General features: G+C 38.8%; 1 protein-coding gene across 1 annotated transcript in view; it reads right to left on the bottom strand.

The window, feature by feature from the left end:
• Positions 1 to 285: 285 nt before the first annotated feature.
• Positions 286 to 26,881, bottom strand: part of hcn4 (hyperpolarization activated cyclic nucleotide-gated potassium channel 4) — a 94,395-nt gene continuing 67,799 nt past the window's right edge. Inside the window, exons 6-9 of the mRNA XM_026913470.3 lie at positions 17,407 to 17,553; positions 16,447 to 16,687; positions 5,745 to 5,909; positions 286 to 2,397 (exon numbers count right to left, since the gene is read on the bottom strand). Coding sequence (XP_026769271.1) covers positions 746 to 2,397; positions 5,745 to 5,909; positions 16,447 to 16,687; positions 17,407 to 17,553 — 2,205 coding nt within the window. The 3' untranslated portion in view covers positions 286 to 745. The remainder of the gene's footprint in view (positions 2,398 to 5,744; positions 5,910 to 16,446; positions 16,688 to 17,406; positions 17,554 to 26,881) is intronic.

Here is a 26,881-nt window from a genome sequence, read left to right as displayed (position 1 = left end):
GGACACTGTTGAAGGCTCCCTGTTTCTATAATTTCTTCGTTTGTTTTCCTCCATTATAGAGGACCTGAAATCCACTCCAATATTACTACAATACTGTGATTCAAGAGAAGATCAGTTAGGTGTAGGCCAAAAGGTGTACTAATATTTCAAAAGAAAACTATTTTTGGTTTGCTAAATTCTCTTCAACACATTATAATATTTTGCAAAATTAAGTGAATAAACAGTGAATAAATACATATAATCCCATAGATACATATAAGGATCAACAATATGTGATCCTGGATAGAGTGTAGACTTTCTCTTTTACTAAAAAGATTGATTTGAACACAGAAAAAGTCAGAATGCAGGTTTCAGTGCATAGATTCCTGCAGAATAGTCCTTCTGTGTGGTCCGTTTCAAACGCACAAACCAATGAAATGTGGAAAATGGATGGTCTCAAATGTTTATGTACGGAATATTTCACACCCTCCTATTGGTTGATTAACATAGCTTTAAATAGATATTTTCACTTATATATTAATGAATAAAAAATAGAGAATGACAAAGCAAAACGAGTAATCTAAATTTCTAATTTACGTGGATACACCTTCATTTTTTTTTATATCACAGTAATATTTAGATATCCTAAAATAAGTTTAAAACACAGTGTAATCTAGATAAATAATGAAATAAAAGTGTCACACAAAAAAGGATTGTTATTACTCAGTTACAGGTCCACAGGTGAACAGGAGGGTGTGATCTAACCTCACAAATTGGAGGGAAGTTTGGCGCAAAGGGGTTCCAGTTCAGAAGGATGGGCCTCTGAGGATCTGCGGAATGGAAGGGAGGGTGACGTCCCTATGCAGGGGGTGTGGTGCCGTGCACTGGGAGAAGTCTGTAAGGGGGAAGCAAAGTGCCCCGATATGGAGCTGTACGGCTTAGGCATCAGTGTCGGGGAAGAGTAAGGGGAGAGGCGGCAGCCAGGCTCAATGGATGATCGAGGGGAGGAATGAGCCACAGCCTGGGCTACCTCTTCACTTAGCAAGGGGTGAGAGCTAGACAACAGTTTCATATCTTCAGAGAAGCGGCCCAGCGGCGATTCAGTTCCTGAAATGTTACAGCTGGGCAGTTGAACGGGGCAGGAATGCTGGGGCATAAGCAGAGAGCTGTGGGAACCTGCAGCACTGGAGGGGTCACTGTAGTGGAAAGTTCTTCCAGGACTTTGGACTGTGGGGCTGGGGGCTAGAGGAGTGTAGCAGGGAGAAGCATTAGCTGAGCCATATTGAGCAAGAGATGCTAATGCTGACCTTTCTAAAGGCAGCTGGGAGGAAAAGGAGGACCGTAGGTTGATGGATTGTGTGTTTGATGAAGGAGAGCCTTCAAGGGCTGGAGTAATGTGGGAAAGGGTGGAGGACGGGGATCCAGTTGTGGGTGTATGGAAGAGGTTTAATGTACTAGAAGTCCTGCCACCCCCACCGGCAAACTGATGAAATGCAGATGTCTGTTTGGTATTTTGTGTTTGCTGACCATGGAGGAGCTGACTTGGGGCATGGCTGAATGATCCAGTTGAAAGAGGGCTAACATTTGAAGATATTGTGGTCAAGAGACCACATGTGGCACCAACTAATGGACCCCCAGGAGACCCACTTGTGGTCAATCCACTTGACATATCCCCCACTGCTCCACTCACAGCAATGCTCACTGCGCCACCTACTGCCCCAGACAAGGTCCCAGCACCTGTGCTGCCTTGTTGGAGGTGAGTGGACAGTGGTGGGGTACTTGGTGGGAAGGGCTGCTTGTGTTTGGGTGGAGGATGGAGCTGTGCAGTACTACATGTGGGAGACGCAGATCTGGAGTAATTGCCAGTGGGGAATGCAGAAGCCCGACCAGGCCCAGGATGTGAAACTCCACTTATGCTGCTTCTGGAGGCCTGGTGGTTGCCACTGCCTGACCCAGGTGGCCCTGTTGAATGATGAGCCCGGAAGGATGCAAGTAGAGGAGTGTCCACTCCAGTACGAGGCTTTGGAGGGGTGCTCGAAGGCGAGTCTCCAGCTGAACCAGGAGCTGTCGATGTGGGTACAACCTGGAACCTGCTTCTTGGGGCTTCTTTTGTTGAACCCAAAGAGGAGGTAGAAGGGCGGAAGAGTGTGGGAGGCAGGTGAGGGTGGTGGGTCAGGGCAATAGCAACTGATGTTGTAGCAGCAGCTGCTTGTAAAGGGGCCTGGATGAGTGGGGCCCAAATGACCGGAGTAGGTGATGGAGGAGCTGGGGAACGTTGGTTTTGCATCAGGTGGGCACAGTGCGCCATGTCTCGATCGTGCTGCACTATCTGCTGGATAATCTCATTCTCCTGATAGTTGAGGACACCAGAGTTTAAGTCATGCTGGACCTTGTGCTGCAATATAGAGTTCTTCTTTCCTAATGGATAGAAATACAGAACAATCAAGCTACATACCATACAATTACACATAAAACTTGCAGATACAGATGAAAGACATGATTTCTTAGCTTCTTCTGTACCGAATGATAGGTTCCTTCATCCATAAATAAATGATTATGCATGATTGTCCTACATATAAACCTGGTAAATGATTTATTTGAAATCCTGGGTCAAAGCTCAGCATTAGCTTGTTCACCCATGCTGCTTCTCTTATCCACAAAAAAGCTGAATTATAATCATGGCTTTTTTGAATAACCTCCAAACAAAGGACATTATTCACCCTCAGGCGGCATGCTGAATATTAAAGAGCTGCTATGATCATGCGTCTTTTTAAATACCTCTTTTATTCTGTTCTTTTACACTGCAACCGCTTTTTCTTGAGTCTCAGCAAGCCTACAGCTTTGGGAATACCCCAGGCTGAGAGGCTGATAGCAGTGAAGGGGGCGACCTGTGTGGAAATAGCACAGCCTGGTAGGGGGTGTGATGGCTCCTGCAGGCAGGCCAGTCTGTGTTTGACTAGTTCTTACTGTCGAGCACTAGATAAGGGAGTGAAAGTAATCAGCGAGTAAACATGGCCTCGAATTTGGGCTGATGGCTGATAGAAGAAAGAGAGACACAGGGCATTCAGACACAGGGGTCTTTTCCATCTTTGGTAGTTGCTGGATGATGGATCTAAGTCTCATGGGGTGGGATGAAGGTTAGAAACACTATCACACAAAACTTTATCATGCTGGAGAAAGGAGATATGAATGAGAAAAATGTAGCGCTATGCAGTACACTTCATCAACTGCTGTGACCTCTTCCCATTATTTGATATCAACACATTTTGGTACCATCACCAATCATAAATTGTTGCACTATAATTAACTAAATGGAATTTTATTTATTTATTAATTATTTATTTAGAATAATTACTACATTACCAATTAAGGGAGGAAACAGAATTAGCATTAAAATCATGAAATCCATTTTCTGATATCAGAAAGTGATCATTGACATGTGAGCTGAGGGTTAGTACATGACTCGGACTAAACTTATGCTTTCTCCTTCATATCATCAGACCTGAACTGATCCATTAACACTGTAAATAATCAGCAGAAAAAAAAATTGACACATTTGGGTAAAAAAGTCAGAAATTGTTGGAATTTGTACAGAGGTGGCAAAAGGTTTCTAGATCAAAAAAAGCGTGGATACTGTGTCAGAACTGTAGTTAGAAAACTGTAATTAGAAAACATCTTTATTGGCATTTAATCTTTCAATATTTTTTCCTAAAAGAAGCAAAATTATTTGGAATAGGACCATTTCAGAATGTTTTGAAATAGAGTGAATCTCATTTAGTAAATGAGGAGGTGATGAAGCAGAGTGCAAATGCTTAAACTCAGCATGTTGCAACAAAAAAGGATGATCCATAATTCAAACCGAAACCATGAGCAAGGACAAAATCAGATTAGGAAATGCAGAATAAAAGAAGGTTTCATAACGCACACATACAATGAATGAAACTTTGTGAGGAGATAAAGAAACATGACGGTACATAAGGCAAGCTAATCAAAGGATGAACTTAGAACAGGTGCACACATTAGGTAACAGACCAATGACAGGACAGGGGTGGAGACCAAAAAAAAAAGCACATGGCAATATAAACAAAATCAATTCAAAACAGAAGCATAAGAGAAGCATTTGAGAGCTTTGTGCTGGCTTTCTTTGATTAAGAATAATATTAGAGTATTCACACACTACTGAAACCGCACAAGCTTTAAACATACATATGTTGGTGCCTCAACTATTTAGGGTAGTTTTTAGTTTTTCAAAAGTTTCTCCAGTTTCTATGTAGTTCTATTATTTCTAAAAAATAAAATAAAATAAAACACATTCAGAGGTCTTGTAACAAGCCAACAGACTCATGTACACTGTTTTAGTAGGAAATGATTCAGTTTGTTGTTTCTGCTGTAGTGAGTGGGCTGAGTGTGAGTGTTTTTACAGCAAGGGCCATATGGCTCCCTGCAGTGCCAGATAAACATGGAAGTCTGTGACAGCGGTAACACAGCCAGACGCTGCTGCTGCTCAGCCATCAGCCGACTGACTCGATAAGGCCAGCAACTCAAGAAACAGTCAGGAAAATTACACTGCCCTCCCAGGCATTAAACAGACACACAGCACACGCCACTATCCATATACTATACTATACTATACTCCTGATTTCCTGGCACCTGTCAAGTGATTGAGCAAAAATGACTACAAAATCTACACTGCACACAATTTTCCACTCAAACAACTGGAGGAAGGGCTTACATTTCCTTTATTAAAAAAAAAAGATCATACACAGGAAATTTTAGGAAGTTTTCTCTCAAAAACATTGAGAGATATATGCATATGCAGCTCCAGCCATCCAAATTGACTCAGGAAAGAAACCCGCATAATTTAGTTTGACCACTAGTCACTCAATATTGCAGCAGAACACTTTAGCAGGTGCAGCCTGCTAATTCTGGCATCTGACAAAACCAAGCTCAGATTTTAATAAAATTTAAATTCCCTTTTGTCTTTACACCTGCCCAAAAAAAAAAATAAGTGCATTAAGATTTTAAAATTATAAACACCGTATGACCTTTCAGATCAAATCCTAACTGATCCTTGAGGCTGAGCAGGTTTTCAGATGCAACATAAGAAAAAACAAATGCAAAATCTAGGTGGAATTTGAACTATTCCTGGTTTCACATGAAGTTATAAGCAAAGCTACCATGACTAACCATGTCCTTTGTCCTGACCTTAATAACATGTAAGAGGGATGTAGCACTATTCAGAATGAACAGATAATGTCTCTAAATGGATGCAGATACAAACAAGAGGCACACTATTTGTTGGTTTGTTTATTTGTTTTTCAGAAAGGTTCACAGGGCATCTGGTTGAGACTAGCGGTGTGTATTGGGATTGGGAAAGTTTTTACTTTCGTATGGGTGAGCAGTCAGATATGAAATTCGAGGGTGTGAGCAATAGGTGCGATATGAAGCTCACAGGACAAAGAAAGGCCAAAGAATAATGCATTTCCAGAGCTCATTCATTCATCCTTAGTCACTGTCTGGGTCAGGGTCACAGCGGTTTACATTAGGCTACGAGCTTGTTTATGTTTTGGGAATAAGTACCAAGTAAATTTGTGACATGCAGGTACGCCCACTTCAGGGTTAAATCTGAATAAAGATTAAGATAGTAATATTTGGAGCAATAACCAGATACAGATACTGATAGTGCCATTGGATTACGCCCCTAATACATAACTTTTCATAAATGAGTGGGTTTGGACAAACGTGTGTTACTGAGGGAGTCTTACCTATACGATCGAGGCGGTCCAGAGCGACAGTCTCAAAGGCTCTCCTCATCATAGGATATTCTTCGAGCACCTCGTTGAAGTTATCCACTGACAGGGAGTAGAGACGGCAGTATGTATCCGCTCGGACACTGGCTGTACGCCTTCCCCTCGTCAGCAAACAGATCTCTGTAAAAAAAAAAAAAAGTCACATACATCATTGCTACGTTCATATAATTTTAGTTCTGTGCTCTAACATGGCATTTGGCTGGATTATTTCCCCAGTCTATGTAGATATCATTGAAATAGATTTTTTTTGTGAGTGTCTACACAGCACCTTCTGATTTGGCACCAGTTTTGGCTCACTCTGGCCTGAGCTCTGCCCTGCTGAATTATTACTGTCACTTGGGTTTCACCTGTGTCTTGTTGTATTGCCATCCAAATCGATGCGGATTTGGCGTCAAAACAAATCTAACGGGAGGCCATTATGCTTCCCACAAGGGGGCAAAGACTGCCATTTAATTATCTCCAAATATGTGTTTGCCCACTCAGCCTCTCATTCACACACTCTTATTATAAGGCTAGCAGGTACATGGTTGCAGAAGTCTGAGTTTTTCCAAAGAATTTGGCAAATTTTCTTCTTCTCATATTTAAGAGACAAAGGCTATTCATTGCAAAGGCCTTGAAGAAGCACCATAAAAGGTAGGGCATGATAACCAATCCTGGAATAGAAGAGATTCTGGCTTGCCCCATGTGACGGTGACCCTGAACCAGTCTTCGTTAAGTGTTACAATTTTAATCTGTGTCGCAGAGTTTCTTCATTTCAATTTGCCCAGTGTTATTCTGTCTTACAGAAACCAGCTATTTGTTAGATTTTACTCCAGCCAGCCTAAATTAAAATTTTTATTAGTACTCTTCCCCAAGACAGTAAACTACAATATGTCGATTTATTAATCCCAAACAGGAGCTATCTGTATCCTGGTATCTGTAATGCCAGCAAGTGACCCACCAAAGCCATCTGCCATTATGTGTGCCAATACTTTATACCTTAGTGAAAACAGAGGACATACAGGTCATAGATATCTTCTACAACACCATTATGTTTTACCCTATGTAGTGAGCATATACATTATAATGAATACAAAGCTATTTGGTGTTGGGGGAATTTTACACAGATCATGGCAACCTAATAAATGTGATATTAAGCTAAGTATCTGTGACAATAAAAATATTGGCAAAAATAGCCATTTCAAAAGAGGAATTAAAATGCAGCACTTAGTCATGGTACAGGTCACTTGGCAATGGACATGACAACAAAATGGGGGATTATGTATCTGTAATCATGCCATACAGTTCTGTCTGGTTAACTCTGTCTGTTTTAAGACTGCAATTACAGTGGCCTCTTAAGATTATTACTTATCACACTGTATGAGATGATCCTAAAAAAAAGTTGGCTGAATTCTATAACAGACTGTGTGATAATATGTGTTCTCCGTGTCAGTCTAAGCCTGGCTTTAGACATTTAAAAAATTCTGCTAAAAGTTCCTGAGTGGTGCAAGAGAAAAGTGTTCACCGTATTGTCAGGAGAATCCTAAATTCTGAGTTCATGTTAAAACAACACCTTGCTCCTTCACAGAGCTCATAATGAGAACTTTCTATCAAAGAAAAAAAAGACTGCCTTTTTTTGCAGTAAAATGTGAATTTTCTGTAATCCAGAGCTGGAGCACTTAATGCCATTTTCAGAGCTTGGAGGGCTGGCAGACCTCATCTGTCATGGCAGCTCAGGAAAATTAGGCACCATTTACCATCCGCAATGTTGTTCCATGTGAGCTGCTGAAACCTCAGGGAAGCTTGAACCTCTCCACCATTCCCACAATGCTCAGCATGTGGAGGGTCTGTGAGGACCCAGCTGGGCTTCAGAGATCGAGTTTTTCCCTTCTCTGCATGAGGAGTGCCAGGGAGGAGCAGAAGAACCAGCCGCGCTGTATTACATGCCCCATCTGGCCACTGAACAACCAATATCCCTGACCCACTTCTGTCTGAGCATGGCGTGTTGTGACATGGGTCCAATTTGTGCACTCAGATGCGTGTTTATGTGGGTTTGTGTGTGTGTTTGTGTTTGTTTCAGTGGGTCGTACATACATGAGTGTAAATAAGTCAGCATGAGATAAGGTACATATATACATTAGGGATGTAAGCAAATACAAATATATTATTCAGAAAGATAATATTTTCTAAATGGATACAAATACAAATGTTTTGGAAAGCTTACGAGAGGTTAAGATAAAAGTTGTGCATTGGACTGGGATCCTGTAAGACGTTCATTCAGCTTTAGTAACTGCCCGGTCAGGATCAGGCTACCAGTTTGTTTAGAGAACCAACTAATTTTTTTTAGAATATATCATGGGCAGGTAAAAACAAAAATAACTGCATGAGTGGGATTAAAAAATAGTTCTGCACACATTCTTAGTTGAGACGAATTATGAACTGGAGAGATGTGGCTGAGGAACTGTCAGAGCCAGAATTCACAAACAGTGATAACAATGTTGGCATTTCTACGTGTGGGGTTTTCCACTGTTTTCCAGTGTTTTGGGGGGACAGCTTGGTAGGGTTAATATTTAGTTTAGGCCACGCCCACAGATCCAGATCCAGATACGGATGTTTGGAGCACAAAACAGATACTGATTCCAATACTCACAGTAGAATTGTGTTACACACCTAATATACATGCATGTATGTGTCCATGTACATGTGCTTATAGCAACACTTAACAAGTGATGAGATGCACAGAACAGAGGTTACCTTTGCATACCTGAATAAATCCTTGCTAAAGAAGAGAGGAGCTAATGGCTGCTCTAAATTCCCGCCACATCGTAAACTTTAGAGAGAGAGAGATACCAAAAGTCATGTCTTTACATAAGAGAACTGAAGTCTCGGCTCTTACATGTGGATGTCAAGAGCTCAGAGCTCATTACTAAAGCGGTAGTATTATGAGTTAGCCTCAGTGGCATAATGCTAATGCTAATGCACATCCCATTCCAACTTTTCATTAATTTTAATGTAACCTATGTGAAAAATGAAGGAACTGAGAAGGGGATATCTCTCAATTCCACCCCAAAAAAGAGATTTTCCATCAGCCAGAAAGAGTGAGACCATTTACAACAGGGGTGGCAAACTCATTTTAGGTAACAGGCCACATTACAAAACATTCAGTCCCGAAACCTGGAAATGAAATGGACTTAAATGGGATTATATGTCCTCAATCTACACAAAATAGCTCATACTGGTGAAATGGGGGAAAAATCTATATAGTTTGCAAAATTATTTACAAATAAAACACGTTAGATTTGCGATTGCATAATTTGTGCTCTGAAATCCCTAAAGTACTTATGTATTTTTTACCTTTAATGGAAGCTCTTTTTTTTTAATTCAATTATGGTCCACAAGACAATTTTTATTTAGAACATGGATTTATCTTGCCAGGTTCAGCACGGGGCCTGTATGTTTGACACTCCTGATTTATAGTGAAGTGAAGTGAAGTGACTTGTGGCCAAGTATGGTGACCCATACTCGGAATTTGTGATCTGCATTTAACCCATCCGAGTGCACACACACGGTAGTGAACACACATACACACACACACACACCGTGAACACACACCCGGAGCAGTGGGCAGCCTTTTTTGCTGCGGTGCCCAGGGAGCAGTTGGGGGTTCAGTGCCTTGCTCAAGGGTCTCAGTAGTGGTATTGAGGGTGGGAGAGAGCGCTGGTCATTCACTCCCCCCACCTACAATCCCTGCCGGACCCGAGGTTCAGGTTCACCTTCGGGTTGCAAGTCCGACTCTCTATCCCTCTATCCATTATGCCCTTTTTTTTTTTTTTTTTTTTTTTCCCTGAAGATATAAGATACATAAGACGATAATAGATGCACTCCTTACTGCTGATTTGCTGCAAAAATTGCTAATTCAGACACACTTTGATAGTAGAACTATTTAGCTTAGCCAGTGTTTCTTGGGTTATTTCTACAGGTAAGCTAGCTCACTAAGCAGTTTATTATACTTACTTATTATAAAAAAAAACTCTCACTGGTAAAGTGATAGAAATGAAGAAGAGTTTTATATACAACATCGACAGCAATGCATCTTGTGTTACGTCAACCCTCTTAAAACTCCCCTTAATCTAAACATGAAGTGGTTTAGTTCAGTCCCAGTAGGCAGGATAAAAATAATGCATCCATTCATCCTAATTCAAACAATAACGATACCAAAGAAACACAGACTTTAAAAATCAACCAACCAATCAATCAATCAATAAATACAGCAGGAAAGGTGAGTTATATATAACCTGAAAACATACCCCAAATTTGAGCATTTTAGACATTTCTTCCCTTGTAGAGCAGGGACAACACTAAAATGTGCAGGACATGGGGTACTCCAGGATGATGGCTGGGATATACCTGTGCTATATCTGATTGTAAGAGCTTAAATGTGTCCATGAAGAGATCCTGCACTGTTGGTGGTCTTTGTTGGTTTCCTGTATGAAACATATTGCTGTGTATGTCTGTGGCATGAACAGTAGGCTTTGTGTAGGTGTATATGGACATCCATATAGCAAAAAAACAAAAATTAGTATAAGGTTCCTTGTTTCCAACAATTCCTTTACCGAAAGAAAGAAAGAAACAAAGAAGAAAGCCACAACATTGGAAACTATACAAAAAAAATAATGGGTTAAAATATTAATTGATAAGTTAAAAAAATCTCTAATCTGATCTAAACTTTTCTCATCTAAACTTTTCGAATTTTCCAGCAGTGTTGTATAGTTTTTAAGTCTCTTTAGCCTGACAGTCCCAAACTCTGGCTACCTGTATTCATTTCGCAGTATCAGATCTAGCCTGGAGGCCCGGCTCGGCACTGACACCAGATTTATTCTGTTGTGTTTTTGTAAAGTCACCGTGACCTCTAGTCTCCGCTTGCTTAAACCTCAAACCTCACACCGCTGTACATCTTTCATATTAGCATTATGAACCAGAACACTTGTGCTTTTCTGACTAAGCTTGGCTTGTGACTCACCAAATAAAAGAATAAAATCCTGCGTGTAATCCTAAACAGGCTTACAGTGCACTCAGAATCCAAAACTGTCTTATCGGCCAACCTCCTGCTGAGTCTAACAGGCTGTTATGCTTGTCTCCTGTGACAGGAAAAGGTAAGTCTGTGTCTATTTGTGCTGGTAGTAGTAGTGCCGCTAATGTTTACAATGCTACACGATAGTGTACATGATGGTATAAATGGTAAAAACAAATCCTGTGAAACGCTACCGGATATCTTTTAGACTGGTTTCTTTTATCCTGCTATTTTTGGTCTCTACTTTAATGTGGTTTTATGATGCACAGATGTAGGAGAGGCAGGTAGAGGTGTGTGAGGTCGGCACTGGCTAAGCTCACCTGCGCTCAGAGCCTTTCTGTCAGCTCAGATCTGCATCGAGCAGCTCGAGTGAACACACACTAACCTTTCAGAGTGTGTGAGCACCCTGCGAGCCTAATATAGCCTGACATCACACCATCCATGCATTAACACTCTTCTTCTCCAACCTCGCTGCATTGGGATCCACAGCGCAAGTGCTAGAGGCTAGTGACGTCAGACTCCGAGCCTGAAGTAACAGCTGCTGTTCTATAGACAGTATCTTGGTCTAAATCACACCCTTTCTCACACACACACACAAACACACTTACACACATGTTCTGATAGCACAGCTCTCTCTAACAGACTCTAGTTTGACACAGATTAAATGCACTTTGTTGAGGGTGACATGGCTGCAATCACATTAGACGAGACAAGAGATGACAACACAGATTTGAGAGAACACATTCGATTTTTACTCCTCTAAGTCTAAAGATGTGGAAAAAGACATGAACACCACAGAACTGCTACATGACATTTGTTCTTGATGAAGAGCAAGATGTGTTACCCTATTTAAAGACTTTAAAAATCAAGATTTGGGCCATATTTATAGTTAATGCCGATATTTACGTCAGGAAACTTACACATATTCAGAGTTGAGTTATTGACCAGCATGTACGTCACAGCTCGCAGGTGGCTTCAATCCCCCGAATTATCAGGGATAGAAAATGTGAACTGATGAAACTCTGATTTCAGTGAATTCCACTCTGTAAGAAATCCTCTGTATCCATCTGAGTAGTGGTCAGTATGTAAAATTACAAAGGTTAAGGGTGTTTTTTTTTTTAACATTATTCATATGAAATCAAATGATATCCAATTACATCAAAATCACTCATAAAAATTTCTCACGAGATCATGTAAACGAAACTGGATGATTAGTTACTTAGCCTGTCTACTAATGTACACTATATTGCCAAAGGTATATGGACATCTGAACATTCATAGCCACATGTGTTGGTTGAACATCCCATTCCAGATTTAATCCCCCTTTGCTGTTATATAACCTCCACTCTTCTGGGAAGGCTTTCCACTAGATTTTAAAGTGAAGCTGTGGGGATTTGTGCTCATTCAGCCACAAGAGCATTAGTAAGGTCAGGCACTGATGTTGGGTGCAGAGGCCTGGTGTGTAGTTAGTATTCCATTTCATCCCAAAGGTGTTCAGTGGGGTCGAGGTCAGGGCTCTGTGCAGAACACTCGAGTTCTTCCACTCCAACCCTGACAAACCATATCTTCATGGAGCTCACTTTGTGCACAAGGGCAATTTCATGCTGGAACACGTTTGAGTCCCTTAGTTCCAGTGAAGGGAAATCTTAATGCTGCAGCATACAAAGACATTCTAGACAATTATGTGCTTCAAACTTTGTGGCAACAGTTTGGAGAAGCATTAGACTCTAGCATGCCAACTATGGGTTTTTCACTTTCAGTGGTAGTCAGGGTCAACTGGTATAAATGGACTAGAAAGTCTAAGAAATAATGCCAAATGTTTGGCCTTCACATCATCTTTTTTGCTGAATGCCTTGAAGTTTTGTTTTTTTTTTTACTTTTGTTGCACCAAGAACATCATCATCTTCAGTGATTGTAAGTAAAAATACACAGAATGGAATGAAGACGTGAGGCCGCAGCCGATTTCTTTTTAGCCCAGACCGTAGAGTCATAACAGCCAATCAGTGTTAGTCATGTTGAGTGAATACACTGAGTGAAACGCTCACGGATGTTAATTTTAAACAATGCCTTTTCTGGAGATTAAATCATTACATCTTACATATGATATAATGCCATTAATTAAAACAGGATTGAAAAAGACGATAGCAAATCTTCCATGTCCAGTTTCTCAATCCACATGTACATGCATGCACACCTGTACACATGCAACAATACAAACATGCACATATTCACCTATCCCACCAACATACACACCATGACCAAGGTAATGTGGAGGTGCTAGGATCTTTCATGTGTCTTTGGATATATATCTCAGTGTATGTCTTCCTCAGTTCCTTATTTATAGAACAGAGGGTCACTGGGAGAGTTCAGCAGCCCTGTTTAACACCTGCCCCCTCCCCACACACAAATTAATTTCATGAGTGACTAATTCCTGTTTGTTATAAATTCCCAATGGTTCCCGCTGCTCTCCCAGCGCTGCACTGGTGCCAGGAAATGCTGCCCGATAACAGACATTCAGCCATCGCATCAGCACCACCATTAAGCTCTACTATATTAATGCAATTAAGAAATAATTACACATCCCAAATTTAAAAATGGCATAAGGGTCACATACTTCTTCTAAAAATATCTATCTATCTATCTATCTATCTATCTATCTATCTATCTATCTAGGACTATTCATGCAGCAATATATTGGTAGTATGCTAGACCTCTATTAAATGTTTATTTCAATGTTTGCCATCTTCTCATTCATAGATGATTGTACTAGTCTTTAATTTTTCATTTTAAAAGTCTCTTTCTTTTATGTTACATTGTATTATGTGTAATTTTTTTGGGCTTAAAGGGAAGTGCTTCTGTTTAAAAGTGGTTGTCTTCAAGCTATTGAAGATAGCTCCATCTTCAATATTTACTCAGGAAAAATCTGTAATTACATGCTGGCAAATTTAATAATGTTAATGGAGAGCCCAGAAAATGGACTTAAGCACGTGCGTAACCCGACTCTGAATACAAGTAACTTTCCCTATGTAAATACTGACATAACTTTTGGACTTAAGTGGCCAAATCTTGAGTATGTAGGAACTGATCTTTGCAGATCAGTAACAAATCTATCTATCCTATACTTTCTATTATAAATAGAGATATAGTATTTCCCTTGTCAAGATGGCCACCGGTGACAGAAACACAAGAAGTCGTAAATTAAGTCTCCATGCCTGAAGTGTGGATTACTGTAATTGTGGCGTGCTCAGAGATGGATTGCTTGCCCTCTTTCTGTTATTATGCATTGGGTTCCCACAGAGCGAGGCCAGGGGGCTTGCATGATGAACATTAGCCATAATTAATGGCGGACCGGTGGGTCACATGCTGCTAAATGCTTCAGCGGGTTTACCTATTACCTCAACAAAGCAGCCTGAACCATATATTGACACTGTGTGAATGAAATGGTATTTTATACCTAAGCAAGAACATTATGACTATACTGTGACAAAATTATATTAAGCACAAGAGAAACAAAATGCTGACCTCTGACCTTGTGCACCGATGGATTTCCATCGCACACTCATATAAATCTGCATCCACACAGTACAAACAAGTGCACGAGGCAGAGTATACTGTTTATTCAGATGACTTGGCTATTTAGTAGAAACTGGTATTAAATTATCCAAACACTCAAAAGTACAATATTATATTTTCAGAAATCATTATAAACAAAGGAAAATAAGACTGAAACTGTAGCTCTGATTGATCTCATGGTCCCCTGTGATTTCAACATCATTAAAAATGGATGAAACCCTTTCAGTTTTAACTGCTGATAATGTGAAGGGAAAAAAAGCAGTGACAATCAGCAAATACCAAATCAAAGCTTTTGCTAGTCTGAAAGGAAGCTCATTTGAAATTCTCTTCTGCTGTTTTTCTGAATGTTATTAGTTTTAGCTCCCTATAATTTTAGCGTATATTTTACATTTTTCCTCCTGAAATTACATCCCTAAAGCCTGAGGCTTTTTTTTTCAGACAGTGCCCAAAGTATAAAAATGTAATAATGGAAAATAAAAGGATGTAAAGAGAAACCAAGAAGCCCTCAAAGGACTTTAACAACTTTCATTAGATTGGTCACTTTTTGCATTAGAATCTCAAAATATGGAGCTGATCCCTCAGATTCATCTGAAACTCAAGTAACGACAGGTGGCCTTTTGGCCTGTGCAAATTACCACCAAACAAATATGATGTAAATATTATTGGCACTGTATGGCAACGTGTTCACTAACCTTACTCTAATGGCCAGTCCAAATATACTTAAAGCTTGAGATACTTTACTCACATATAGTTGGAAAAGCTTAGAGTCTTCGCTTTCTGCCTGTTCTGGATTTTTTTTTATTATTTGTCTGTTATTTTTCTGCTATGTTTCATTTTAAATCACCTTTTTCTCCATGCACACTTTAGAAAAAAGTGAGGATTGTTAACTAAAGTTGAATTCTTTATCTGAGAGCCTGCACATTCAATTTGATATATGAAATATCCACATTGGCCAATATATGGCTTCATGGAAAATATGATATCAAAAATATCTTTTATGCCAAGATATTTTATGACTGCAGTATTTAATTTGTGAACAAAGGGCAGTATTCAGAGTTGAGTTATGTCTGACAGGTTGATGTAACCACAACATGCCATGCTGAAAATCATGTTTTGGGATGTAAATACACTCAAAAAACTATAGAATGTGATTTAAGGCAAATACTTAATAGATAAATATGAGACTATTAATTTATTAATTGTATGGTCAATGAAAAGGGTCATTTTTTCATTTTTTCACATGAAACCAAATGAAGGTGGCAGTATGAGATACGCAAAATCATTGCCTATCCTGAGGACTCAATTTTGGTATCCTCTGATTTTCCTCTGAGATTAAAGCCACGTGGCTTGTGTTGAAAAGAGTTGGTCTAGACGCTACAGAAAAACCCTGTCTCAGAGAAAGAAAAATCTGACAACCTCAGAGGTGTGAACTACAGCCTGGTCATTTTAATAATCTGAAGCATGTGCGTAACTCAACTCTGAATATGAGAAACTTTCCCTGTCTAAATATTGACATAACTTTTGGACTTTTGGTCTCAACTCTGATTGGTGGATACTGGCAAAACATAGTTTCTCTATGTTTTAAAAACTTCTTTTAATTCCCTATAAACCTGAAATACTCAGGATGCTATAAGAAGCATGATTTAAGAAACATGATTGATTTCAGAGGTTACTGAACTTGCAGTTATTTCCATCAGAAACAAAATGTGTTATTGCATACTCATTATATGTCACTCAGACCTCATAATAACAAGTGGATATTACATATATAACTGTATATATAACTGTATAACTGTATATTACATCTTATTCTAGGTAAAAACTTTCTTTTATTTCATGCACACTTGTCAAAAACAGAATTGCACTTGTTTCTAAGAGCTATGAGCTATTTTTTTCTTTGTAACAAAATCTTTGTGTTATCACCGGCAGAAATTTGTCAAGAGGTTTTGCTCTGCTGAATAATGTGCGTGTACGTGTCAGTGTGTGTACATCTCAGACCGTATGGTGTTGCTGTTACAGTTAAAGCTCCATTACCTCCAAAGTAGGAACCATCTGACAGCTTGGTTTCCTTGTTCCCTTTAGTGAGCACGCTAACAACTCCATGCTGTATGAAGTACATCTTCTTCCCGATGGTTCCTTCTCGGATGATGTAGTCTCCAGGCTGGAAAACCTCAAAGCGCAGCTTCGTCAGCATCGAGGTCACGAAATTCGGATCAGCATTGGCAAACAGAGGCATCGACGCCACCAGCTTCCGACAGTTGAAGTTGATTATTTCCTGCAAAAGCGAGGAAGCAGTTAAAATGATATCATGTCAGCTGTCCCAAAGAGGTGTTTTGATTTTACTACAGTGCAATGCATTTTCATTAAACACTTGGGCTATGATAAAGCGTCTCAATTTGAAGCGATAAACAGAATAATAATAATTCACACCTCCTGCTGTGGTTTTGGTTTAGTCATTTAATTTTTTTCCATTACAGTAATTGAATTATGTGTGGAAGTGATAATAAAAAATGTCAGAACTAGAAGATAGTGCTAAATATCACTCTGTGCATGCATACCTACAACAGAAGAAGCATTTATCTTGTCTTACTGAACAACAGTTGCTTTGGGCATTTCAAGAAAACACCGCACCCTTAATGTTTCTATTGTATTAAGCATATTTTCTCAATTTCTGGTTTACTTCTGATATTAGTTCTCTCTTAAAGAGCCAGATATGACTAATCCATTTAATTACAGGCTTTGCATAGTGAGACACATGATATTTTCAGTTTTTATGGTTCAATTTAAAGCAATTATTCCAACGTCTTGTGTGGAATTTAAAGTAATTACATGAATTGTCACATTTAGCTAATCAGAAGTACATCGAAAATAAGCCCTTTAAACCCCTCTAATCACCTTCACAGAACCGCTGACCTTCTTCACTTGATTTATATTGTGTTTTTCTAGGAAGATATACCAATATTTTGTCTGAGATCTTCATATGCTTATGCTCACCTCCCTGAGCGGCTCATTCAGCTCTCCCAGGATGCTCTCCTCATCAAACATCTTGCCCTGGTAACGGTGCTCGTAGTAATCATGGATCCTCTGACGCATGTCTGCTGGCAGCTTGTGGAAGGACATGTACTGCTCCACCTGTTTATACTGCCGACAGAGAGAAAGAGCGAGAGAACAAGGGGTTACACAACCACTAAGGTTTCCATTGTTTAAGCTTCGAGGAATATAGTTACAAGCCTTGAAAGAAAGAAAGAAAGAAAGAAAGAAAGAAATAGGTTATGTTTAATTACTTAAGTTTATTTAATAAGTTGAAGGGAGGGAGGAAGGAAGGAAGGAAGGAAGGATGAAAGAGAGGGAAGAAGGAAAAAGTAACAGAAAAGGCAAGAAGAAATTAAGTTTCTAAGGCATGTAAGAAAAGAAGGAAGGAAGGAAGGAAGGAAGGAAATATCATTAGTGTTTACTGGACTTGCAGATGGTCAGAGTGAGAGTAAGTGAAGTAAGAGAAAGAAATCACATGATCTGTGTACGTCGCTGTCTAACACACAAAGCATGTAAACAGTTCATTTAATTCCGCTAATTCTATAAAGTGTTCTATAGTGTGTGTGTGTGTGTGTGTGTGTGTGTTTCAGGAGCTTATTCTTCCTTTCTAAAGAAGGAACCATCCACCCTACTTAGCACGGCTGCCAACAAACAGTCCTGCTACAGCCTAAAGAACGAGAACAGCAGTAACAGGGGAGGTGGGTGTTTGTGTGTGTGTGGGTATGTGTGTTTGTGTGTGTGCGTGCAACATACTGCTACCTTATTATCACATCTAACTGTTCAATATGTCTGTATGCTATATGTCAATCCTGTAGCATGTGTCTCATTACACAGTGATGGTGTGTTGCCGAACTGAATTAAAACGAGATGAGCTAACGATGATGAAATCCACAGATACACACATTCTCTCTCTCTAAATGTTTTTTAGGAGAAGAAAAAATCATTTTAAAAAAAGTTATGAAATGAAAAGTTATTTTATTGTAATTTTATATAAAATTTTATGTCGTATAATCTAAGGACTTTTAAGGAAGTAATAAAGCACTATTCAAGATTCACGTATTTTATATATCATTTTAAAATTCTTTTTATATAATTAAAAATACATCCTTTCAATAATATGAAAATCTCCTGTTATAGTCTATGAAATCCTTTTGGTCTTTGACTGTTAACAAAAGTGGTAAAAGTCTGTGACACAAAGAAACTGGGCCATTTGTCCTAGCATCAGGTTGAAAACCTCAAGAGGAGGAAGGGGAAGAGGAAGAGGAGGAAGAGTGCCAGAGCAAACAGTGGGGTAACAGAGGACAGAGGAGATGGCAAGGATGTAAAAAAATATCAGTTACTATAATTAGGTTCTAAAAACCTTTAGTGTCGGTGTTAATACCTCACGGCCGTGATAAGGACTTCAAAAAGCTCTCAGATACGTTCTCTGACTAATTTGTGCTACAGATCAAAAACCTTCAGCATATGGAACACTGTCACGTATTTTCCAGCTGACCTTTTTGCATAAAACACCTTCTGAATGTGAAACAAAGACCTTACGTACATCCTGTGCAAGCCACGGCTTCTCAATCAAACCCGAGTCAGACGTTAAGAGCAGAATTACAAAATCAAATCGATACGTCGCCTAGATCTAAATCCAGCTGTTTTTTTTTTTCCTGCATATTACATTCCTGCACTCATGTTTGTTAGGTAATCCCTCTCTCAGTACAGGGACTAATAATAGCTCTCATGATCTAAATGTCATGACTAGCTATAGGATATGTCGGAAATGGAGATGTTATTGTTGCACGAGCAGTCAGAGGCCTCGGTTTATTAAATAATTCACTGCGTATTGTTTTACTGCGGTGAAAAAGAACAAAAGAGCTCAGATGAAGTGTTTTTATATGCCAATTATTGAGCGAGTTACTGCGAGTCTAGGTGCATGATTTGTAATGCTGAGAGTGTGGAAAGCCTTTAAGTCCATCTCTCTCTTATGTTCTCTCCATTTCTGTCTAGGTCTCTCATTTGATGATGCCTCTCCTCTTTTTTTTGGATTTTTTTAGACTAGATATAGCTTCCCTGTTGTTCATGAGGAAGTTAGTTTTGTTGAAAAAGCAATACCTAATGGGGTCGTTCAGCTAATGAAGTGTCACCTCAAAAAATGAGGTACTGGAAGAAGACCAAGGGAGGGAAAGGTCTCAGAAAACATAGGCACAAGAGTGCTACAAACTCTTCACATAATATCATAGTGATGAATGGCGTCATAGACATAGGGTTACTATCGTAGATATGAAGACCGAGAGATTGCAACCATAACATTTCAGTGATGCCGTGGAATGACTGGAGGAGTCAACTGAACATCTCCCATGTGTTAAGCTTTACAATGTGTGCCCAAGCTCACAACAAACTTTTTGCTCAGAACACTGTGGCTGCATCCGAATATCCCTACTACCCTACTATACGGTAGGCTAAAAGCAGTGTGCCAAAGGAGTAGCATGTCCAAATTCTGAGTATTCATAAAACAGTGGATGACCTACTGCTTCCACCGAGATTCTGCAGTATGGAAGCAATGGACACTGCGCTATCCCATAAGGCAATGGGACTGGTGCAGAAGAGCTGTCAGAATCAAAACTGGTGAAAGGCAGTGAGTCGTCTCTTTTTAAGTGTAAGTGCTATAGGTATTTAACATTGTTCTTTTTGTGGTTAAATCATACTCGTTTAACAACACCTGAGTAAACTGTTAACTTGTTGAAGGTTTATACAAGAAAAAAAACAGTTGCTCTAATCTGGCGGGCCCTTTAAGTTTTTGGGGTTATTATGATGTCATAGGTCACATGACTATGCTAACATGGCGGATGTAGTATGTCTGGATTGTATTCATACTACACACATATTTTCTTCAGTATGTACTGTATCAACGGCCGAGCAGTAGGTACTAAATCAAATGCAGTAGGTACTGGTACAGTACGCAGCCTGTGTCTTACAAAAGAACTTTAATATCCAGCCTGGACATATCCCTCCACATCACCAGAGGGCACCCTCCCCCGAATTTTAAAACTCTTCTTCTGTTGTATTTCTAACTTCCTGTTTGAGATATAAAAGCACATGGATTTTTCAATATTCACAAAGCCTTACAGTTTTTGTTGCTAATTCTGATCCCTATTTTTTTGGAATCCATTAAATGCACGTAAGGCGAAGGGTTCAATTTTGTGAGCGATGGTCCAACAAGTTTCAGAAACAGAAATGGTTCTTCCCTTGCTTTTTAAGCATCTTGTTATGCCCTGTTCATTTTACTTACTTCTTTAAGAAATGACAAAAAAGTGATTTGACTCTTTTTCACCATATCCATGATGCGTGAATACATGTGACTGATAACACAACTACGGTACGGTTAGTAGCTACCAATCATGGAAATGAGCTGACTGTATTTTTGGAAGGGAGGTGACATATAAGGAATGTCATTCATTATAATAATAATTATAATCATTATAATTGTAATTAAAATAATTTAATTATTATTACTTTATTTTATTTTTTTAAAAGAAAAAAGAAAAAAGCTGCAGAGGTGTCTGATCAGTGTACATATGCAGCCACTTCAAGTCTGAGAGGTGCCGCATCCTGGTTAAGTACTGGTCACTCAGAGGAAAGCGCTATCTGTCCTCTTCTGCATACATGAGCTCACAGATGCCACTGATTGGCCAGTGTCACTGTGATTGACATTGTCGAGAGAGTATGCCATCCTTCCCACTCAGAGAGCATGGCCATTTTGCTCCCCTGGCTTCTGGCCATGGATGGCTTTGGCATTGTTGGGATTCAAACTCACAATCTCCCAACGAATTGGCAAGTGCTTTTCTGTTGAAAGAAATGTGACCCATTTTATATTTAATATACCACAATTCTGTTTCTAATCTCTGGTATAACTCACTAACTGATTTGGCTAGCAATGTTATGTTAGTTCGCTGCAAAATGCCCTCATATACACTCACTTTTATATCTTATTTTGACACATAAACTCAAACATTTATATTATAGCTAAGTCAGATGTTAGCTTATAATATGTGCATTGCAAACCACTTTTTTAAGAAGTTAAAGTTTGGTAGTGTAGCATCTTGTGAACATAAAAATCATGGACAAGTAAATCTGTTGATAGAATTTAACAACTGGAGACGAGAGGTAAAAAATAAAAACTTTCTAAACAACCAACGTCCAGGTTTGTGTCTTTTATCTAGATATGCCCATGATCAATAAGGAACGTATTTCAATCAAGAAAATGTGTGCAAAATTTTTTCAGAATTCGGAATTATAATATAATATAATATAATAATATACTATATATAATATATATATAGTAAGGTAAAAGCCATGTTTTTCCAAATTATATAATATAGTATATTATATTATAATATATTATATAAAATGTAGTATATTATTATATTATATTATGATAATAATATTATAATATAATATAATAATATACTATATTATATAATTTGGAAAAACATGGCTTTTACCATACTAAATTTGCATCCCCAATAAAGCCCTAATAACTTTGCACAATATAAACCCTAGAAAAGAGGTAACAACTAAATTCCAGCAAAGCTATTTTAGTAATTTCAGCTTTTTTTTTTCCATTTTCTTTGCAAATGAATCAAACACTAACTTCTGTTCTGATTTTCATAGGTAAATATTATATACATAATTATATGAATTTTTCCCACTGATCCCCAAATGCAATCTTTTTAATAGCCTGCCTCATTAAGAAGACCCCTTAGGTTGTTGAAGAATTAGAAATGGCTAAAAAAATTGTTAAAAAACCTATTATGCTGTTACGAATGTCACCTTTTTTGGGGAGGAGGGGCAAAATTTACCTAAAGGAAAAAGAGAAAGAGTTTTTTTTTTCATAAGAGCTAAATGCTAACACTAAACAGGTGCCATATTCAATGCTGTAAAACAGGCCAGATGCTAATATCTTCTGAAGGGCCCATAAAAAGAACAATATAAAGCATAGGGGGTGGGCGTGAGACGAAGATTGGATGAGGTGAACAACTCCTGTCAGCAGTCAAAAGAAGAGAGCAAAGGGAGAGAGAGAGAGAGAGAGAGAGAGAGAGAGAGACCCGTTCCTCCCCTAGCGAGAGCTCTCTAATGAGTCTGTGTGATGTGTTGGCTCCCTGAGGAGAAGCCCCCCATGATGAGCTGCCCACAGCACTGCCTGAGGGAAAACTCAGAAACGTGGTTCTTCCTCGGAATCACAGTCACACTTTATTGTGCAATCTTCCACCATCATTCACACATACACACACAGTCTGTCATAAGTGCCTAGGTGTGTGTGTGTCTCCGTGTGCACAACATAGACACTTGATTGTGCAGCCTCTATCCATCATAAGCATCACGTCAAATTGAAAAGTCAGATGCTCGTTAAGTCCTCATAAAAAAGATAGGAGGGCATTTTGTATGTTGACAGATTTCCTTTTAAAACAGGAAGTCAGTGTGTCTTAGTGTTAATGTTAGATATGGCGCACTCCTGCGGAATCTAAACAAACTTGACAGTAGCTTAGCAAATTATCTAAAGTGTTTAACAATTGCCTTTTTTCAGCTATGGAGGAATTCTCACCCACCCCTGTCAAGTTTTTCACTCCTACTGATGGAGAAACCCTGACAGTATATAAGGACATTGTATAAAGATTAAACCATGTTCTCGATCAGTCTGAGGTAGCAACATTTCGGCAATGAACAGCCCCAAGTTGGAAAAACACTCCTCTGAAAAGTGTGTCACATTACCGTCAACTCACATAAATTCCACCTTCTCTGAAATGGACAAATGCCGACCATTTATTCTCAACCAAGGAATATTAGAAAAAGGAAATAAAGTAAAAACAGCCAAAAATACACTGATGAACCACATTTCCTGCTAAGGAGCTGCTACTGTAGAGCAAGATCCACCCCCTGGGGGCGGGACATATATGCAGCAGATACCATTTAATTGGATGGCCAGAAGACTAGAACAGGATGACTAATCAAAGATTTTTCATCGTTTTCCCAGGAGGAAAGAACTATAAAATTAAAATCTCCAATTTTTTCTATATATAGTATACTATGTATAGCTACAAAAAGCTGAAACACCAATTTAGATTTTTGATTTCAGATCACTAGTGGCCTGTGATGTCCATTTTCTCCCCCAAGATCAAATCACTCTGGTGTTCTTCAGTCATTACGCTTTGAACAATTTACCAATACCAGACAATCTGCATTACATATGTAAACAAAAATATTAAAATCTAACCGAAAAATAATAAAATAAATGTGTATAGATACTGCACAAGTGCTTGAGACAAGGTTTCCAAGGCAGCACAGGTTATATTACTGATGCTCTCTAAGTAACATCACTAAGTCCATTAGATGAGATGTAATAAAGTATCGCTGGGGAAACAGAGCAAATATTCAGTGACTACACCAGCCATTTCTCAGTAGAAATAAAAGTCAGAAATAATTATAGTCAAATATAATTGCTTATTTGTCCACTCCCTCTCTCCCTGGTGTTTCTGTAACCATTTTTTACACATTACAGGATTATGGGATATGCAGGAAAGTGAATGCTGCTTATGTATGCTGCCTTCAAGGCAGCAATCTATGCAAACATTCAATTAAGACCTGACTCGATGACTTCCTGCCTCCTTTTGTTTAGGCGCTGTTAAAGGAAAACGCATCAACACCTTTATTATCACTGTTCGGTAATGTTTAAATTTTACTGATAGATAACTGATTTTACAGAAGTCTGTATAGAATGACGTTATTAGCTATCCAGGTAATCAATATGTAAGGAGTAAAACACTTGGGGGTGTGCTGTTATGGGAAAATAATCAACCACATGGTGATGACATGCAGTCCGACATAAAGCAGAGTTACTGTTACCACCCTGAATCTGATTATTTTCCAATAATAGCATGTACTGTAGTGGTTTATTCCAGTTATACAAAAGCAATTTGCCAGCACAAACAATTTTTAATTTATTGATTATTAATTTACTTTTTATTTATTTAATGTTACATTTAATGCTAGTTATTTCCTGTTATCACTCACGTTGTAGCAGCTACAAACAGTCGTCCCCCACCCCCACCCTTTTTTCTCTTTTGAAGTTAATAAGACAAAAAAAACTTACTTAGAGTTACCTATGACTGTTACAAAGAGCTGACACTGGAGACTCCTTCCAAAAATGTTACATAAATGTCTTCTCACAGAAAACTTCACAGTATTAACAATTATATATATATATATATATATATTTTTTTTTAATAAGTTTATGTGGAGCGGATGTCCACCATACAGAAAGAATAACGTATTAGAACGAGTGCATTAATATAAACCTGTGTTTAAATTATTTTTTATGAAATTGTATATATATATATATATATATATATATATATATATATATATATATATATATATATATATATATATATATATGTATATATGTGTGTGTGTGTGTGTGTGTGTGTGTATATACACATTAGTAGTATATACTAGATATGATTTCACCCTGCTATATGTTATATGTTTTGTGAATGCCACATGCACGCACACAAACACACACACAAACACACACACACACATCAAAATGAGGTTAATCCAACAATTCTTTCTCTCTCTGCCTTTCACTAACCTGTCTCTCTCATATTTTCTGCACCACTCTTTCTTCATAGAGGAACAACAGTCAGTGCCTGCATCGGTCAGTGAGCAGCATTGTAACAGCATGCACCACACTGCGAATATGAAACGTGCCGGAAAATGGGAGCACAAAACACATCAGAGTGAACGGCAGGATAAACCGTTCGGATGGCCTCCTCCCTCCATGCAGCTGAAATTAGCCGGAACGCAAACCTCTCTCTCTCACTTCCTCTCTCTCAACTCCACCTCCTTATCTTTTTCTCTTTTTTTTTTCTTTCTATTGTCTCATTCATGATTTGACCCAGGAGTCTCGGGTCTTCCTCACCAATGAATAAGATCTCATAGAGCATGTCTATTTTTCTCCTCTCATTCCTTTGTTCTTCTCATATCTTCAGTGAATGAATAGCCTTTCCTCTTCTTTCCTCAATCATTCTCTCTCTCTCTCTTTGATTTGCATAAAAATAGATTTGCTGTATAACACATATTATTAATAGATTCTATGCACTGGAAGAAAAGTGTATATGATTCACATTAAAGTATAAAATATAAAAATATAACACCACCTCTCTCTTATTTTTGTATTTTATATTGGTCTGAATGAAAAATAACCCGTGTATGCCAATCAAGTTGCCATCCGACTGCTCACCTACAGACCATACAATCTCCACTCTCTCTCACACACACACACACACACACACACACACACACAGAGAGAGAGAGAGAGAGAGAGAGAGAGAGAGAGGGACAGAGGGAGGGAGAGAGAGAGAGAGCTCATTTCTTGAAGTGCCTGTTGATTTTTAATCAGTCCATGACCTTTGATCGTATTCCAGGAGTGTACACACTCTATCTAACCCATACACACACACACACACACACACACACACACACTCATGCACATGGTGAAGCTGATCAACATGGATCAAATATAGAAGTCCAGCAGCCTTATGTAACACTAACAGGCAAATTAAAGCAAGTTATAAACTAAGACTTTTCAGTCATCACACTTTTCCTTTCCTTTGTTAATAATGGCGATGATTCCATGGTGATGAAGTAACATGTTAGTTCACTGTTACAATCAAAAGATATTAAAATATCATCACCGAAAATCACACCAATATCCTCTGTTAGATATGACCTGCGAAAATACAATTTGTGCTTCATGTTGAAATTGCAAATCAAGTTTTCACACTAAAAAGTGATTAAGGCCTTATATAACTTTTACGTATTTATATAATGTTCATATTACTACAATAAATTAAGTTCGTAAATGTTCATCCATCCATCCATCCATCCATCCATTTTCCATACCACTTATCCTACACAGGGTGGCATGGGAGCTTATCCCAGGGAATTTGCAGGGGACACTCTGGACGGGGTGCCACCCCATCACAGGGCACAATCACACAGACATTCACTTTGAAAATGCCAATCAGCCTACAGTGCATTTCTTTGGACTGGGGGAGGAAACCGGAGTACTTGGAGGAAACCCCGAATCACAGGGCGAACATGCAAACACTGCCCCTAACCCCAGAGATGTGAGGCAACAGTGCTAACCACTAAGCCACCATACCTCCTTGTACATGTACATATTTCTGTTTAATGAGTTTAATATAAACTTGGCATTATTTATCTATGTACTTTTTGTTGGACAGTACAGGTTTTACTTAAGGGAAAATTCTGTCCCACTCCGTCAAGAGTGTCCCCCGCCTTGTGCCCCGAGTCCCCTGGGATAACCTCCAGGCTTCCCCACGACCTTGTGTAGGATAAGTGGTACAGGAAGTGGATGGATGCATAG

The sequence above is a fragment of the Pangasianodon hypophthalmus genome, chromosome 6 (genome assembly GCF_027358585.1).
Source record: "Pangasianodon hypophthalmus isolate fPanHyp1 chromosome 6, fPanHyp1.pri, whole genome shotgun sequence".
Lineage (NCBI taxonomy): Eukaryota > Metazoa > Chordata > Actinopteri > Siluriformes > Pangasiidae > Pangasianodon > Pangasianodon hypophthalmus.
This window is presented reverse-complemented; position numbering and strand designations above follow the sequence as displayed.